At 59.0% G+C, this 14,403-nt stretch overlaps 1 protein-coding gene across 2 annotated transcripts; it reads right to left on the bottom strand.

Moving 5' to 3' along the window:
• Positions 1 to 7,133: 7,133 nt before the first annotated feature.
• On the bottom strand, positions 7,134 to 13,306 carry PHLDA3 (pleckstrin homology like domain family A member 3). 2 transcript variants are annotated; one of them, XM_066203694.1, is made up of 2 exons: positions 8,233 to 13,303; positions 7,134 to 7,834 (listed from the first exon to the last, which is right to left on the bottom strand). In XM_066203694.1, the coding sequence occupies exons 1-2, from the start codon at positions 8,554 to 8,556 to the stop codon at positions 7,364 to 7,366; spliced, it is 795 nt and encodes a 264-aa protein (XP_066059791.1). In that variant the 5' UTR covers positions 8,557 to 13,303; the 3' UTR covers positions 7,134 to 7,363. The 2 variants fall into 2 exon arrangements, with proteins under 2 accessions (XP_066059791.1, XP_066059792.1); XM_066203695.1 differs by having other exon boundaries at positions 7,614 to 7,834; positions 8,205 to 13,306.
• Between the last annotated feature and the right edge of the window lie 1,097 nt (positions 13,307 to 14,403).

The following is a 14,403-nucleotide window of genomic DNA, read 5'->3' as shown; positions in this document are numbered from 1 at the left end:
CCCTGTCCAACCTGGCCTTGGACACTTCCAGGAATGGGGCAGTCCTGTGCATCCTGGGCATCCTGTGCCAAGGCTTCCCCACCCTCACAGGGAAGAATTTCTCCCCACTATCCCATCTAACTCCGTCCTCTGGCAGTGGGAAGCCATTCTCTGTGTCCTGTCCCTCCAGGCCCTTGTACAAAGTCCCTCCCCAGCTCTCCTGGAGCCCCTTTGGGCACTGCAATGTCCCCAACTGGGGCAGCACCTGCTCACACGTGGGTTGTTGTGGACACACAGACAGGCACAGGCTGACCAGTGCTGGTGATGCCGTGGGGATGGGGTGGGTTCTCCTGGCACCTCTGCCTCGCATCTGTCCAGTGTGACAGAGCTCCAGAGATGCTGGAAAAGGCAGGGGAGGAGGTGTGAACAGCCTGGGAGCTGCTGCTGTGCTGACCCCTGCACGATGGGGCACACACAGGACAGCACTGGCCAAAGGGTCTCCTGGGAGCCACCAGAGAAGGACAGTGAACCTCACCAGGCCAGGCCACATTGCTGATGGTGTAAGCCAGCACATGTGGGGTCACACTTCAGGTCAGGTGGGGTGGGGACCAAGGAGGGCACAGTCCCCTCTTTAAGGAGAAGGACCAGCCCCACTCACCCAGCACAGCACTACAGCTTGGCAGGCTCAAGAAACTCCCAGCTTCTCACAGGCCCTGAGGTTTCCCCTATGAAAAGCAGTGAAAAAGCTGCTGTCTGTCCCCACTGCTCCCCACAGAGCCCCTTGGCCAGTGTCCCTTTGCATGACAAGGACTGCAGGGGCAGGCAACACCTGTTCCCCGGGATATTTTTAGGGACAAATTTAGGAGCAAACAATTCCCAACATGGGGCCCAGGAGGGACAATGCCTGGCATGTTAATCCTGGGCTTTTATGGCCGAGAGGGGAACACAGCCGCAGGATTGGGGCAGCTCCCATGGTGGGGAGCACAGACAGCCACCATCCTGCAGAGCCTTCCCAGCTCCTTCCCCCTGCCTGGACACCAGCAGGAGCTTGTGGGAGACCGGTGACAGTAGCAATGGCAGTGGCAGTGCCATCCTCGTGTGAATCGCACCAAACAAGTCCCCGTCAAAGGGGAGAAACCCCCGTGCATCCAGCTCACCCCCAGGACCCCCGCCCGGACCCTTCCCTGGCTCCAAACGCCAGTGCGGAGGATCTGCTCTCACCCCCGAGCAGGAGGAGGAGGCTTTAACCAGCCCCGTTAGACCTTTAAAAGGAAAAGCCCCCGCGGGGCCAGGCCCTCCAGCATCTTTCCTCCCGGCTGCCTTGGGATTGTTTTCCGAGCACAGAGGAGCCAAAATTAGCCCGTGACAAAGGCGCTGCATTCCCGCAGCTGCGGGTATGGGGCGGGGGCTGCTTCGGATGCCATTTGCTCCAGTCTCAGGTTTCATCCTCTGCTGGGACCCGGAGTGAGGAGGAGGAGAGGGCAGGAGAGGGATGGGGCAATGGGACCCCTAGATTTGGGCTTTTCCCGTGGGTTTCAAAGCCCTGGCTCTGCCATGGGGGCTGCACAGAGGGACTGGCAGGGGACAGAGATCTCCCATCCCTCCTCCCCAGCTGACACAGAGGGGACGTTCTGAGTGCCCATCCCCATCCCTGGCTCACAAACCACAGGGAGCTGTCTCCAGGTGAGGAGTTGTTTTATCAGGTGCCACCTGGGCCTCGGACACCACCCTGAGCTGCTGGGGGTGGGAAGGATCAGGCTGGAAATCTATGGGGTAGAGCAGTGCTGAGGGCAGATTCAGAGCAAAATAATAAAAATATATCTGTGATTGGCTCCGCTGGTCAAAGCTGGGTGCTGGTAACACCCAGGTCATGGCTTTGATCCCTATTCACTGAAGAGTTGGACTCAATGATCCTCGTGGTTCCCTTCCAACTCAGACTATTCAGTGATTCTGTGATTTGTCCATGTGCTGCTGCTGCTACAAATCAAATATCCCCCTGATACTGGGAGCCACTGACTGAATGGAAGGGTTCCCCATGGGCTTGCCACCAAGGGGGTGAATGCCAACAGAAAATTCCCAGAGAGCTGTATGGGGAGGTCAGACTCAGCCAGGACCAGGTCCCCAGGGACAGCTGCTTGTCCCTGAATGTCCCTGTGATCTACACATCACCTGTGTTCAGTCTCACAAGTGAACCCCCTGCCATCTGTTTAGAGGAATGGGGCATTTTCCCCCTCTGGACCTTCCAAGTCCCTGGAGGGTGTTGGTGCATCAGCCCCACACCCATGGCAGGGGCTGCCAGAGCTGCCCAATGGTCCCTGGCTCCTCAAGGTCTTGGGACTCCAAACGCAAAGGTATCTGATTCCCGTGAGCAGTTCGGCTGCCCCACGTGAGGCAAATCTCCCTGAAGAAATGGACTTGAAGCAATGCTGGACGATCTCTTCCCTTCCCCTGGAATCTTCCCACCCATCCTGTCCTCACCCTCTCCCAACCACCATCCTGTTCCATCAACCCCGATGGAATTCACAAAGACAACAGCTCCCAGAGCATCCAGGACAGGCTTAGAAATGACAGCTGAGCCTCTGGCGTCCTTTGGGACTCATCCTCACATCCATCCCCCCTCACTGCCACACTCAGGGTCCAGCACGGGGGGGTGACAAGGGACCCCCAGCTGCACCAGGTTTGTCACAGGACTGCGACAGACGATCCCCCACAGACTCACCATGGTGTGGGGGAAGGTTTTCCTTCTGTAGGACAGCTCAGGGACCAGGGGACAGCGAGGTCACCACCTAAGCCAGGTGATTGCAAGGCTGCAGGGTCAGGTGGCAATGAAGTCGTGAAGGACCATGGGACTTTTCCTGAGGAATGGTCCCCAGTGGGTGTTTCTCCTGCAGACCATCTGGCAGCTCTCACCCCTCCTGAGCTGCCAGAGGAATCCAACCAGTCCCACCTGTGGATTGCTCTGTGGATTGGTGACAGTTCAGTGGAAGCTCCTGGGATGCTTTTCTAAGAGCCAATGCCTTCTGCAGCCCTGGGGGAATTTCCTCACCCTGCTGCATCTGTGAACAAGCCCCACCAAACCTGAGGGATGCCCTGAGATGGAAAGGAGGCCAGAATTTGGATAATCATCACAGCCTGGCCTGGGAACCAGCACAGCCCCAGGCCAGACCCCAGATATTCCCCACGGGGCTAAGAAACCTCTCCCAGATTATCTGCCCCACTGATCTTCACCCCCTTGCATCAGCCCCATTTTCCACTGCCTGGCAAGGCAGAGGCTTCTCATCCCTTTGGGATGTGCTGCTCCGTGTCCTGCTCCTGCAGCCACAGCCCCCTATTCTGGGAACCCTGAGCTCTGGACACCCCCTTGGGCCTGGTGCAGCGCACGACAGTGCCCCATGCAAGCCCCTCCATCCATGGGCACGGGACTCACTCTCCCCACTTGGCTACAGAGAGCAAATCCATTGGAGGCAGCTCAGGGCTTGGATGCCAAAGCAGGACAATTATCCCAAAATGCAAGAAACACCTTCCACTTCTAGAAATATCATGGACAGTTTGTTTTTCTCTGCTTAAATAATTTGGGGAGGCCTGAAATGTTTGCAGAAGGTGCCAAAGCTGAGGAGGGTTCCCCAAAAGACAAGGGGCCCTTTAGGAACAGCACAGGCTCCTGTCTTGTGCCCCTGGCACATGGAAAAGCTTCGTTAAATCAGGAGGAATTCCTACTTTGGGATAGTGGAAAGACATCATTGAAATGGAGCTGAGCCACCCCCTGAAGACTGTAAGCTTTCAATGGCTTTGCCAGTGATACATGAAACCTTCCCAGTGCTGATCCTGTGGGCTCTTCTCATCAGGATTTGGGCTGTTCTGTGGCAGGGATTTGTTCTGTGCCAGTGGCAGCCATGGCTCAGCAGTGAAGTCACTTTGAGTATCACAAAGCCCAGGCTGGTTTCCAGCCTAAGGCAAAATATTCTACATCAAAAAAAAAAAAAAAAAAAAAAAAAAAAAAAAAAAAAAAAAAAAGGACTATTCCAAATAATCCAAAATTTCTGGCCCGGGCAGGGACCCTGACAGAGTTTTTGGACATTTTCAGGGGGTTTGCAGACCTTTACATCTGTCTCTGAGACACATCTCAGTATCCACTTTGGGCTGGGCCACCCCCACACCCAGAGCCACCCAAGGGCTCCTGCTTGGGGAGGGTGAGGGACAGACAGGTGCTGGGATGTGCTGGCTGTTCCCCCTGCAGCTCCAGCAATGGCCCTGGTTTTGTTTCTTCCTGGTGAGTCCCTGACCTTCCATGGGCTCCTACAACCTCAGCTCCACTGCTGGGGAATGTCACAGCCACAGCTCCCGACCCCCTGGGAACCACAGTTCCCACCCAGTCCAAGACACTCCAGCAGCACCCTGTGGTTGGGGAATTAATGTGTAATCCCTGCAACCCCTGCCCTGACCCCCTCAGCACCCCAAGATCTGTGGTACAAGGATCTGTGGTACAAGGACAGTTATTTCTTCCTACACCCAGATGCAGGAGGATTGATTGGAGATGGCCAAGCTCCCCACAGCAGTGCTGGGGACATCCCGGCCTCTGCTCCCCTGCAGGGTGGACACACAGACATAGCAGAGCTCTGGGCAGGTGTTGGGTCCCAAACCAAAATCCAGTGATTTAGGAATAGTAATAAAGGGTGGTCAACAATGACATCATTTTAGGAGCATCAGGAGGAAGTTGGACAGTTGACTTAAAGCCAAAAAGCAGAATGCTACTTGATACAGCTGTGATTTTTTTTTTTTTAATCTAAAGAGGAACCACCCACAAGCCCAAGGATGATCCCAGGCGAAGCAAGGCAGTGCCAGGCTCTCCACAGGGCACTTGGTGATGGAGGAGGTCCCACACATGGTCCCACCTGACAAAAGCATTGGCACTATGAGGCTGCACCTCCCTGTTTCAGCACTGTGACCCCACTGCCCTCCCTGGCACTCAGGGCATCCAGCCAGCCCCAAACTGATCTCAAAGCCAGACCTGGGATGTCATCCGGTGGAAAAAACTCCTCGCCCCTGCACCCTCGGGGTGCTGCAGGACGGGTGCCAGTCCCTGTGGGTGCTGGCAGAGCCCCTACCCAGGGTGGGGGGCACAGGGCAGCCCCCCAGAGCAGCCTCAGCACCAGGGCACCCTCAGAGAAGTGTGGGGATGGCTGCTGGAGCAGAGCCAGATTTTCAGGCTCTGCCTTTGAACTCTGGGTGCTCTGGGGCACCTCTCTGCTCTCTGGGGCTCTCCCTGGGGGCCCAGGGGCATCTGACCAGCCCCTCCTCACCACTGGAGTCCATGTGCTGGAGAGCTGAGGGGCCACAAATCCACCCCCATCCCCCTATTGTGCCTCACCTTCCCCACCTCCGGGGGCATTAGAAATGCTTCCCTTGGGTCCTCTCCTGCTTTCCAGGCTGCCTGGGAGTGTGCTGGCACCACTTCCTCTGGCCCTGGCCCTGCTCCACTCCCTGCCTGGGTCTCTGGGCTGTTTATTTGTTTTTCAGTCTCGGGGTGACTTTTCCTCTGCAGAGACATTCAGCCCTCCCAGGGGCAGATGAAGCCACCACACCTTTCACCCCCATGCCGCTAGCTGGGCTCTGCCCCCCAGCCTCTGCTCCAGGGTCAGGCTGGGAATCCATCCACTGAGGGTGGGTCAGGCAGGTGTGAGTGTCTGCTCAGAAGAAAGTCCCAAATCTGGAGGCTTGGGGAGCTCTAAAGTCCTTGGGGGATATGGGGTCCAGGCAGGGACCCTGGATGTGTGTTGGTCTGGATGAAGGGCTCGGGATGAGGATGGAAATGCTTGACTTTCCCCGTGCCTGGACCTGAAATGCTGACACAGGGATTTGTGTTCTCTTATTGTTCTCTCCTTCCATTGACTGCCCGAATTTCTCCCCAGCTGTCTGTGTACCGTGTACCATGGCCTCTCTGCTGCCTCATCATCAGTGCCTGGGGATGTGCCACGGCCAGGGCTGGTGCTAACACACCCTCCTTGATCATCTTCTCTGCTAGTTCCTAGCTGGCAGTTGGAAAACAGAAAATATCTATTTACAGGGAGTAAGAGAACAGAAAATTTGAAAAAGAGGAGTCACACTGGATAAAACTGGTAATTTTGGGAATCCCCTTGCTCTCCCCACCCTGGCAGCAGCCATGGCACAAGCTTGGGATCCCCACACAGCTTTGATTGAGCCTCACTGAACCCCCTGACTCCAGGAGCTGGGGACTCAGGGGGAAACCCCAGGACAATGATCCTTGCCCTGGAAATGCTGTGTAAGCACCAGCACCTTCCTGACCACCCCAGTCCCTCCAGACACGTGCAGGGACCTGGTCTGGGGCTTGTCCACACAAGGCACCACACGTGAAGCATGTCCTTTGGAGGGTCCCACCATCCCTGGAGCCCCCCGTGTCCCTGTCCTGACACTGGAATGGTGCAGAGTTCTGTCTGTGCGGGGTTGGGGTCTGGCTTCATCTGCATCCCCCAGCCTGCTCCCCCCACCCCCTCCACTCCCAGCCGGGGTCTCAGTAAATGCAGCTCTGGGGACCGGCTGGCCACAGAGGCTTTCTTGGGTGGAAACACCACACACCACCCCCCCCCGGTGCCTGTCTCTGCAGAACCTGGCTTTGCACGGTGAGCTGGCTCCAGCCATGCCACCGTCCCCAAAGCCACCTGGCGCTGCCCTGGCACGGGACGAGACCCCGTGGGGTGCAGGCTGGGGTGCGGGCTGGGGCCAGCTACCGCGGCCCCGGGCATAAGGACACCGCACTCCGTGATTCCCACGCGGCTGGGAAATCTCCGGCAGGATCTGCAGCGCCTCCGGCCCGGGCTGGGTTCAGGCTCCGGCTTGCGGAGCGCGCTGGTGGCTCCAAGCGCAGCTGTCTGCGCTGCCTGTCGGGGCAGAGCCAGCCCTCCCTGCAGCAGAGGCACAGCGCTGCTCCCGCGTCACCGGCGCACAGACCACCGCGGGAATCCCTGCGGACACGGGCACAGCGGGCCTGCTGACCAGGGAGATTCGGGGTGCCAGTGGGGGGCTTTGGAGCCCCACTGGGGGATGCTGGTTTAGGGGTCATGACTGGCAAAGCTCTGGGCAGGATTTGTGCTCTCCCGTGCCCTTGTGGGGTCCCACAAATCAAAGCAACACCAGGGTAAGAAGCTGAAAGTCCTGTTTAGGGACACTTTTGGTACACATTTTAGGGAATTGGGGTCCCCAGCATTCCCCAACAGCCCAAGGACATCCCAGGGTGAGACAATGTCCAGCAGCACAGCTGTGTCACCACGCCATTGGTTCAGTGCCCTGCTGAGGGGTCCCTGCTGCAGCAGCAGCTCTTCGAGCCCTTTTCAAAAGCGGGACCCAGCCACACCCATTTGTCCCAGTGTCACTGTCCCACAGGCCGAGCTCCCTGTGGCACGGATCCTTCAGGCATAGTCTCATCCATCCCCTGTCCTGCAGGAGAGGCTTGGGGTCCCCACCAGTGCACCAAGGTCCTGCACGTGTCAGCTGAATGAAGGGTGGTGGGGCCCCGGACAGGGATGTCACCTCCTGCCTTGTCTGAAGCGCCAGCTGGTGGCCCTGCCTGTGTCCTTTGCCCCACCGTGCCAAGGGGAGGCGGCTGTGCCAGCCCAGCTCTTGCGGCGCCTCTGTCCTGCCGCGGCACGGGGAGAGCCAGCGCCAGCACCGGCCTCCCCAGGGCACTGTCCTCATCCCCGGGCTGCACAGCGGTGACCTCACTTGCCCGCAGGGATCCCATTCTCCCCAGCAACTGCCGAACCGAGCGCCATCTCCATCCGACTCCTGGGAAGCTGCGATTCCCTGGGCTGTCCCACCGGGGCTGCGTCCAGCTGCACCACTGCAGAGAGAAGGCTCCTGTCACCCACTCGGCCACTGCTGCGACATGGGACATCCTGAGGGGACTGGGGAGTGGGGCCAGACACCATCCCCACCCCATCCCACACGCAGGATGGCAAAGGGCCCCATATCCCTCAGGCCACCCCAGACGGAGGGAGGACGTTAGAAAGTCCCTGTCCAGGGATACGGAGAGGCAAAACCCCTGGGGTGTCCCAGCCAGTGCAGGGGGACATGGGAACAGCAACCTGCAGAGCCACCCCGGTCCATGGGATCCCCTTTGTGATTCCCCAGACCACTCAGGGATGGGAACCTGTGGCCAGGGACCTCATCCTGGCCTGGGTCTTCCCCCTGACCCACGGTGGCTCCGGTACCTGCTCGGCAGCTGTGCCGGGCGCGCACCTCCTGCATCGCCTGCTGGTTCTTGAAGCGCACGAGCCCCATGGTGATCTCGGCATTCCAGCCCGGGTCCTCCTGGGCGCAGCGGAAATCGATCTCAAGGCTGTTGTCCATCACCACCGTGAAGTAAATGTGCCGCTCCTTCCACTCCACGCACTCCACAGCCTTCATGCGGGCGAAGCTCAGCTCCTTGCGCCGCGAGCCCTTGGGCTCGAAGAGCTGCAGCCCCTTCTCCGTCAGCAGGCACCGCTTCTTCTTCCAGAGCTGCAGCAGCCCCCCGCTCCGCTTCTCCAGCACCCCCTCTCTCAGCACCTTCTCAGGGGTCATCGCGGCTCCTCGTCCCCCCGGGATCCTCAGCCCCTCGTGCCGGCCCAGCCGGGCATTACCCGCCGGGGGAGTTCAGCCGCTCCGCACCGGAGCCGAGCTCCGCAGGGCCGGGACCCCCGCGGCGGCCGTGCTGCCACCGCGCCCGGGGACTGGCCGCCCTCCGCTCCGGCTCTCAGAGGGGGTGAGCCACGGGGTGCCCCATTCCGGCCGCCAGCCCCGTGCCAGGGCTCCGCTCCCTGCCTGAGCCGCGTGTGGGATCCGTGCTCCCAGGAGCTGTCGCTACTTGCCCGGCCGCTCTCCCACTCGCATTCCTGCCGCCTCGCCTGGCCCCTCCTGCGCTCAGGCTCCCTTCACGCCCAGGCGAAGCCCGGCCAGGCCCGGCGCAGCCCCGCTTCACCCGGGAGGAGCTTTCGGGGTGCCCGGGGGCAGGCGTTGCCTCAGGGCCTTGGTGTGAACAGGCAGGGTGGGTGTGGGATGGGGCTGCATGGCAGCAGTGCAGGGTGTGGGATGGGGCAGGGCTGGGGGACTTTTGCACCATAGCCTGGGCTGCAGGGACAGATGTCGGAGGAGCAAGAGCAGCTCTTGGGGAGTGCAGCACCAACTGTTGGGGGTGCAGCCCCACGGACACAGGGATATAGGGTGCAGTGCTGGAGGGGACACTGGGCTGTGGGGCACAGGGCCGACTGGGCGGGGGACTGCATAAAATGCTACCCAGGCTGGGGTAGAGAGTGCAGTGCCACCAGGCTTGGCGGGCTGGGGGTTACAGTGCCAACCAAGAAGGCACCATGGGCTGCAGTGCCAAGGCAAGGGCTTCTGGGGTGCAGTGCCAGCTGGGACAGTAGGCTGTGCATGCAGCATCAGCCAGGCAGGGGCTCTAGGGACCCCGAGTGCAGCCCAGACAAAAGCAGAGAACAGCCAGCAGCACTGGGGACAACCCCTGACACACACCCACCCTCCCAGCCACTCAGCCAAGGGTGCTGGGCCACAACCTCAGCACACAGAGCTCCCATCCCTCAAAACCCCTGGGACGGGGACTTGAAGCCTGCAGGCTGTCCCACAGCAAGGAACAGCATCCCCCAGCCTCAAGTGACCTGTACAGGGGGACCGAGCCGTGGTGCGGGGCCGGGGCAGCGCAGCCTGGTCCTGCCTGATCCTCCCTCCCCTGCAGCCAAACACCGTCTCCTTTCCAGCCCGTCTCGTTCCCGGCCACCGCAGCACCGTCTGTTCCTGTGCCAGCGCCTGGCACCGAGGGGTTCCCCGGGCCAGGCTGCCGGGGGTCACATCTGGGGACTTGTGCTGGCCGTGGGCTGCCAGGGTGGGTGACAGTCACAGGTGGCTGGGCAGCTGAATGTGCCCCTGAAACGCTGAGAGTGTGGGTCCTTCACCCAGGTGAGGTCTGCAATGGGAAGTAATCCCCCCGGGAACGTGCCGGAGTCACTGGTGGCGGCTGGATCAGCCCCTGGCACCCTGGCACGCTGCCGCTGTCCCAGCGCCCACCCCCTGGCCCACCCTACTCATGCACCCCTCGCAGAGCCCAGCCCCGCAGAGCCCCCGGTTGGAGTCCCTCCTGGCCCAGCCCTCCATCACTCCCGGTCCCTGCCGGGGGCTTTGCCGGCAGCCGCCGTGGCCAGGGGGCAAGTCTGCAGCGCTGATGAGATGCACCTCATTATCCCTCATTAAGAGGGCAGGGCGGCTGGCGAAGCTAGGAACTGGTTCGTGCTCCCTGGGGCCAACCTCGCCACGCTGGCAGAGATCCCGGGTGTCCCAGGAGACCCGGGCTCCTGACGTCAGGCGGCCCTGGAGGTTACCCTGAGCACCCCAGCACTTCAGAAGGAGCAGAGCAAATGTGTGGGTTCCCCCTCCAAGGCTGTTTTCCCACACAGGGGTAACGCTCAGCTCCAGGGATGCTGAGCCTTGGGAGCTCGGGGGGGGGTAGTTTTGGGACTGTCACTTCTGGTAAGCTGGGATGTCCGTGGGCACTTCTGGCTCTCCATCCAGCTCCATCCTCACAGCCCGGGGGAGAGCCAAGAGCTGCCAACCTCTGCCCGAGACCCCCGCCCCTCTACTCTCTGCAGTCCCTGCTTCTCCACCAGCCACCAAGGGAAGGTGATGGTCCCGCAGCCCTGTGTGTGAAGGAGCTTTGACAATGTCCTTCTCCACTCCTGTTTCCCCAGCTGCCTATTCCTAGACACACCGGGCAGGGGTCTCATCCTGCCAGGCTGCCTGGGGGGGACATGGCAGCTCCTATCCTGCAGCAAACGCAGCAGGACCCACGATGCCAGGCTGTGGGCGAGCCAAGAGCTCTGCTCCATGGGCTGCCCATGGCTCATCCCATCCACAGAGGCCCCTCAGGGCAGGCCATGGGCTGCTGGGGCTCAGCCCTGCCCCGAGGTGACATCCCCTCTCACAGCCCTGCTGGCCACAGGGCTCGGAGGGGATGTCACCCCAGTCTGACCCCTCAAGTGATGTCATCACCTCCAGGTTCCAGGGTGCTTGGCCACAAGCCAACCGCTGGTTTGTCCCTTCAAGGGCAGGTTTGGGTGCCACAGCCCCTTTCCAGGTGGCAGTCCCTGAGGGGTGGGAGCACAGCACAGTCCTGCTGCCTCGAGAGGGTGCTGGACAGCACCTGGGCACAGGTGAGCATACACGTCTGGCTGGGCCCTGTCGTGCTCGCTGATCAGCAGAGGGTAGCAGATGGTTGGAGCTGTCCCAACTGCAGCTCAGGCAGGAGATGCTCAAAAAGCACTAGTCCCACCCTGCTTCTACTGGGCTGTGTCCCACTGATGCCTTAAGTTTTAGCTTTCATATTTTCCAGATTCTCTACTGCCTTAGTGTGTGACTCTGAACTTCATATAAAGTGTTAGCAGGTTCTCTTTACAGTGTAATTAGACCAAACAATCCTTTTCCAGCCCCAGAACCAAGGACACCTTTGCAGCTTCAGGCCCAAAAAGTAAAAACAGCAGCAAACTGAGGAGAGCAAACTGGGAGGATGGGACTTCATAACCTGAAGCTGTAATTGGACAATTAACCCCAGTATGTAAATGAACCCAAACTGATAAAAGTGTGAAAACTCGTGACCCAGTGTCTGTCTTGGGTCCATCTTGGGTCGAGCCACAGCCAGGCTTTTGTACTGCCCAAGGTGTATCCTTTGAAGGCCTTTGAATAAATACCTTTAGTCCTTTAACACTGTCCAGCCTCTGTTCCAGGTCGCCTCTTTAGGCATCACCGCCACCTCCTCCAGCCCCCCTCACGCCTCTGTCAGGATCTGCAGCCCCCATGATCCCATCCTGGTGCCCCAAGGTGGTCTCTGTCACTCCCTAAGCCATTCTGAGTGACCAGTGCAGGGTCAGCAGGTGTGTGGCACCCAGGGCAAACCCTCAGGGCATGGTCCCTGTCCTGGGACATGGTTTACCGGGGACCTCTGGGGCTGGGAACTCAGCAGACTCACCAGGGCAGGATAAAAGAGGACTTGGGGAGGATGAACTTCAGTTTTCCACTATCTAGACAAGGGTTGTGGAGAAGGGAGACGTGGCCCTGCCTGGCAAAAGGACACGAGACACCAGGCACAGGGGCACAACAGGAAAATGAGAGATTCACAAATCATTGATGTTGGAAAAGCCCTCCCAAGTCACAAGATGATCAGTTCCAACCACTCCCCCAGCACTGCCATGTTCACCACTAACCCATGTCCCCACGTGCCACATCCACAGGTGTTTCGAACATCCCCAGGGATGGTGACTCCACCACTGCCCTGGGCAGCTGTGCCAGGGCCTGACCGTCCTTTCAGTGATGAAACAACCCTTTTAAGCGTTGTGTGGCACAATACTGTGACAAGATCCACAGTGGTGGGAACTCCATCCTCAGAGGGTTCCCGCACCTGAGTGGACACCAAATACTCAGATCAACTTGACTTTTGGAGCTCTACCTTAAGCAGGAGCTTGCAGTTAAGACTTCTGGTCCCTTCTAACCTACATCTTTCTGTAGCCCTCCAAAACCCAAATCCAGCATTTTCTCCTGGCTTTGACCAGGCCTCCAGTAGAACTGGCATCTCTGGGGTTCATCACATGTGAAATGTCAGTACCTCATAGAACCACAGACTGGTTTGGGTTGAAAGGTTAAGAACCACCCCGTTCTACCTCCTGCCATGGGCAGGGACACCTTCCACTATCCCAGGTCGCTCCAAACCCTGTCCAACCTGGTCTTGGACATTTCCAGGGATCCAGGGGTAGCCACAGCTTCTCTGGGCACTCTGTGCCAGGGCCACCCCACCCTCACAGGGGAGAATTCCTTACCAACATCCCATCTAACTCTGCCCCCTGGCAGTGGGAAGCCATTCCCCGTTGTCCTGTCCCTCGAGGTCTTTGTTCAAAGTCCCTCTCCAGCTCTCCTGGAGCCCCTTTAGGCCCTGGAAGGGGCTCTGAGGTCTCCCTGGAGTTTTCTCCAGATGACATCCCTAGCTCTCCCAGCCTGGCTCCAGAGCAGAGGGGCTCCTGCTCCTCCCCACTCTTTGACAGAACCTCTACAGTTGCATGAGGAAGGGACTAAATAAAGACTCATTGTAGCTTTATTGACCAAGCAGCACTACCTGGACTACCTGGGCACGATCCCATCTGGGGTACATCCAGCTGAGATGTCCCAGCAGCAGCACTCACTGAGATGTCCCCTGCACGCTCACAGAGAAGGCAGCAGCCCCTGACCCCTCCAACCCTGCAGCAACCCCAGCTCACACCTCTGCAGCAGCTTCCTGACCCCCCATCTCTGCAGGAGCTTCCAGAACCATCCCCCGTCCCCCCTGTCCCCCCCCTCTGTGGGGGAGCAGCAGGGCCTCTGCCAAGTGAGGGAGGCAGGTTTGGGTCTCCACACCAGGGCGGTACCTGAGCCCTTTGTGCTGCAGCTCCCAACCCTACCTGAGCCTGGGCCATCTGCCCCCCACACCAAGTGCCACTAGACCCCTCCTTACAGCCACCACACAGCCCAGAGCAGTGGGTCCTGCTAGAATCTAGAGGGGGGAAGTTTTTGGGGATGGTAAAGACTTGACTTCCCATCTCCACTTCAAAAACACCATGTAAAACCGAGGGTGTGATGAATAGGAGAAAGCACTTAATTTGATAAAGGAGCCCAAGTCCTGCCCCAAAAAGGGATTTCTGCCTCTGTTGTGCTTCTCAGAACACTCCCCATTCTCATTTGCTCAACCACAATGTTTATAACTTTAGAAAAAACAGAACTCAATCCCCTGTGGAGCCCCTAACTCTGAGCTGCAGCGAGGCTGATCCCTGTCTGTCCCACCGGTCCAACAAGAGAATCACAGAAAGTGAAGAGTTTAGATGGAAACCAATTAAACCTGGGTAGCTGCCAAACTGGAGGCTTAATGATCCACAAGCTGCTAAAAAAGCAGGGAGTAGGTGAAAAGCTGTTAATTACTTGGCACTGCTGGGCATGCCTGCTTGGAGAGGTGCCACCTAAAAGCACTGATAGGGGTTTTGAGAGGGTGAACACAGGTGTGGTGCTACCAACACACCCCGAAAGGGCTGTCCCTGGCCTCCCAGCATCAACCTCTGCTTTTGGAATAGTTATCCCCATCCCTGGAAGCGTTCAACGACAGGGCTTAGAGCAACCTGGGCCAGTGGAAGGTGGAACAAGATGAGCTTTAAGGTCTCCTCCAATCCAAACCATTCCATGCTGATTCTTGGTGGGAGCAGAGGGGGAGCCCAACCCAGCCGAGCTGCAGAGCTCAGCCGGCCACAGCTGGGCCATGTCAAACTGCACCGACACATTCCTCCCACTGGGCTTTAACTACAAGCCAAGACTGCAAACACCTCCCCACCTCTGGGCACCCAGTGCCCGTCA

The sequence above is a fragment of the Chamaea fasciata genome, unplaced genomic scaffold (genome assembly GCF_029207755.1).
Source record: "Chamaea fasciata isolate MVZ Bird 193981 ecotype frontalis unplaced genomic scaffold, bChaFas1.0.hap1 SCAF_25, whole genome shotgun sequence".
NCBI lineage: Eukaryota > Metazoa > Chordata > Aves > Passeriformes > Sylviidae > Chamaea > Chamaea fasciata.
Note: the sequence above shows the minus strand (reverse complement) of the source record. Positions and strands in the feature narration are given on the sequence as shown.

Excerpts from the sequence above, each read along its gene's own strand:
- PHLDA3 (XM_066203694.1), bottom strand. The coding sequence starts at position 8,556 with ATGACCCCTGAGAAGGTGCTGAGAGAGGGGGTGCTGGAGAAGCGGAGC. Across the intron at positions 7,835-8,232 it reads ACCAGCAGGCGATGCAGGAG|TGGTGCAGCTGGACGCAGCC; the intron begins GTGCGCGCCCGG and ends TTCTCTCTGCAG.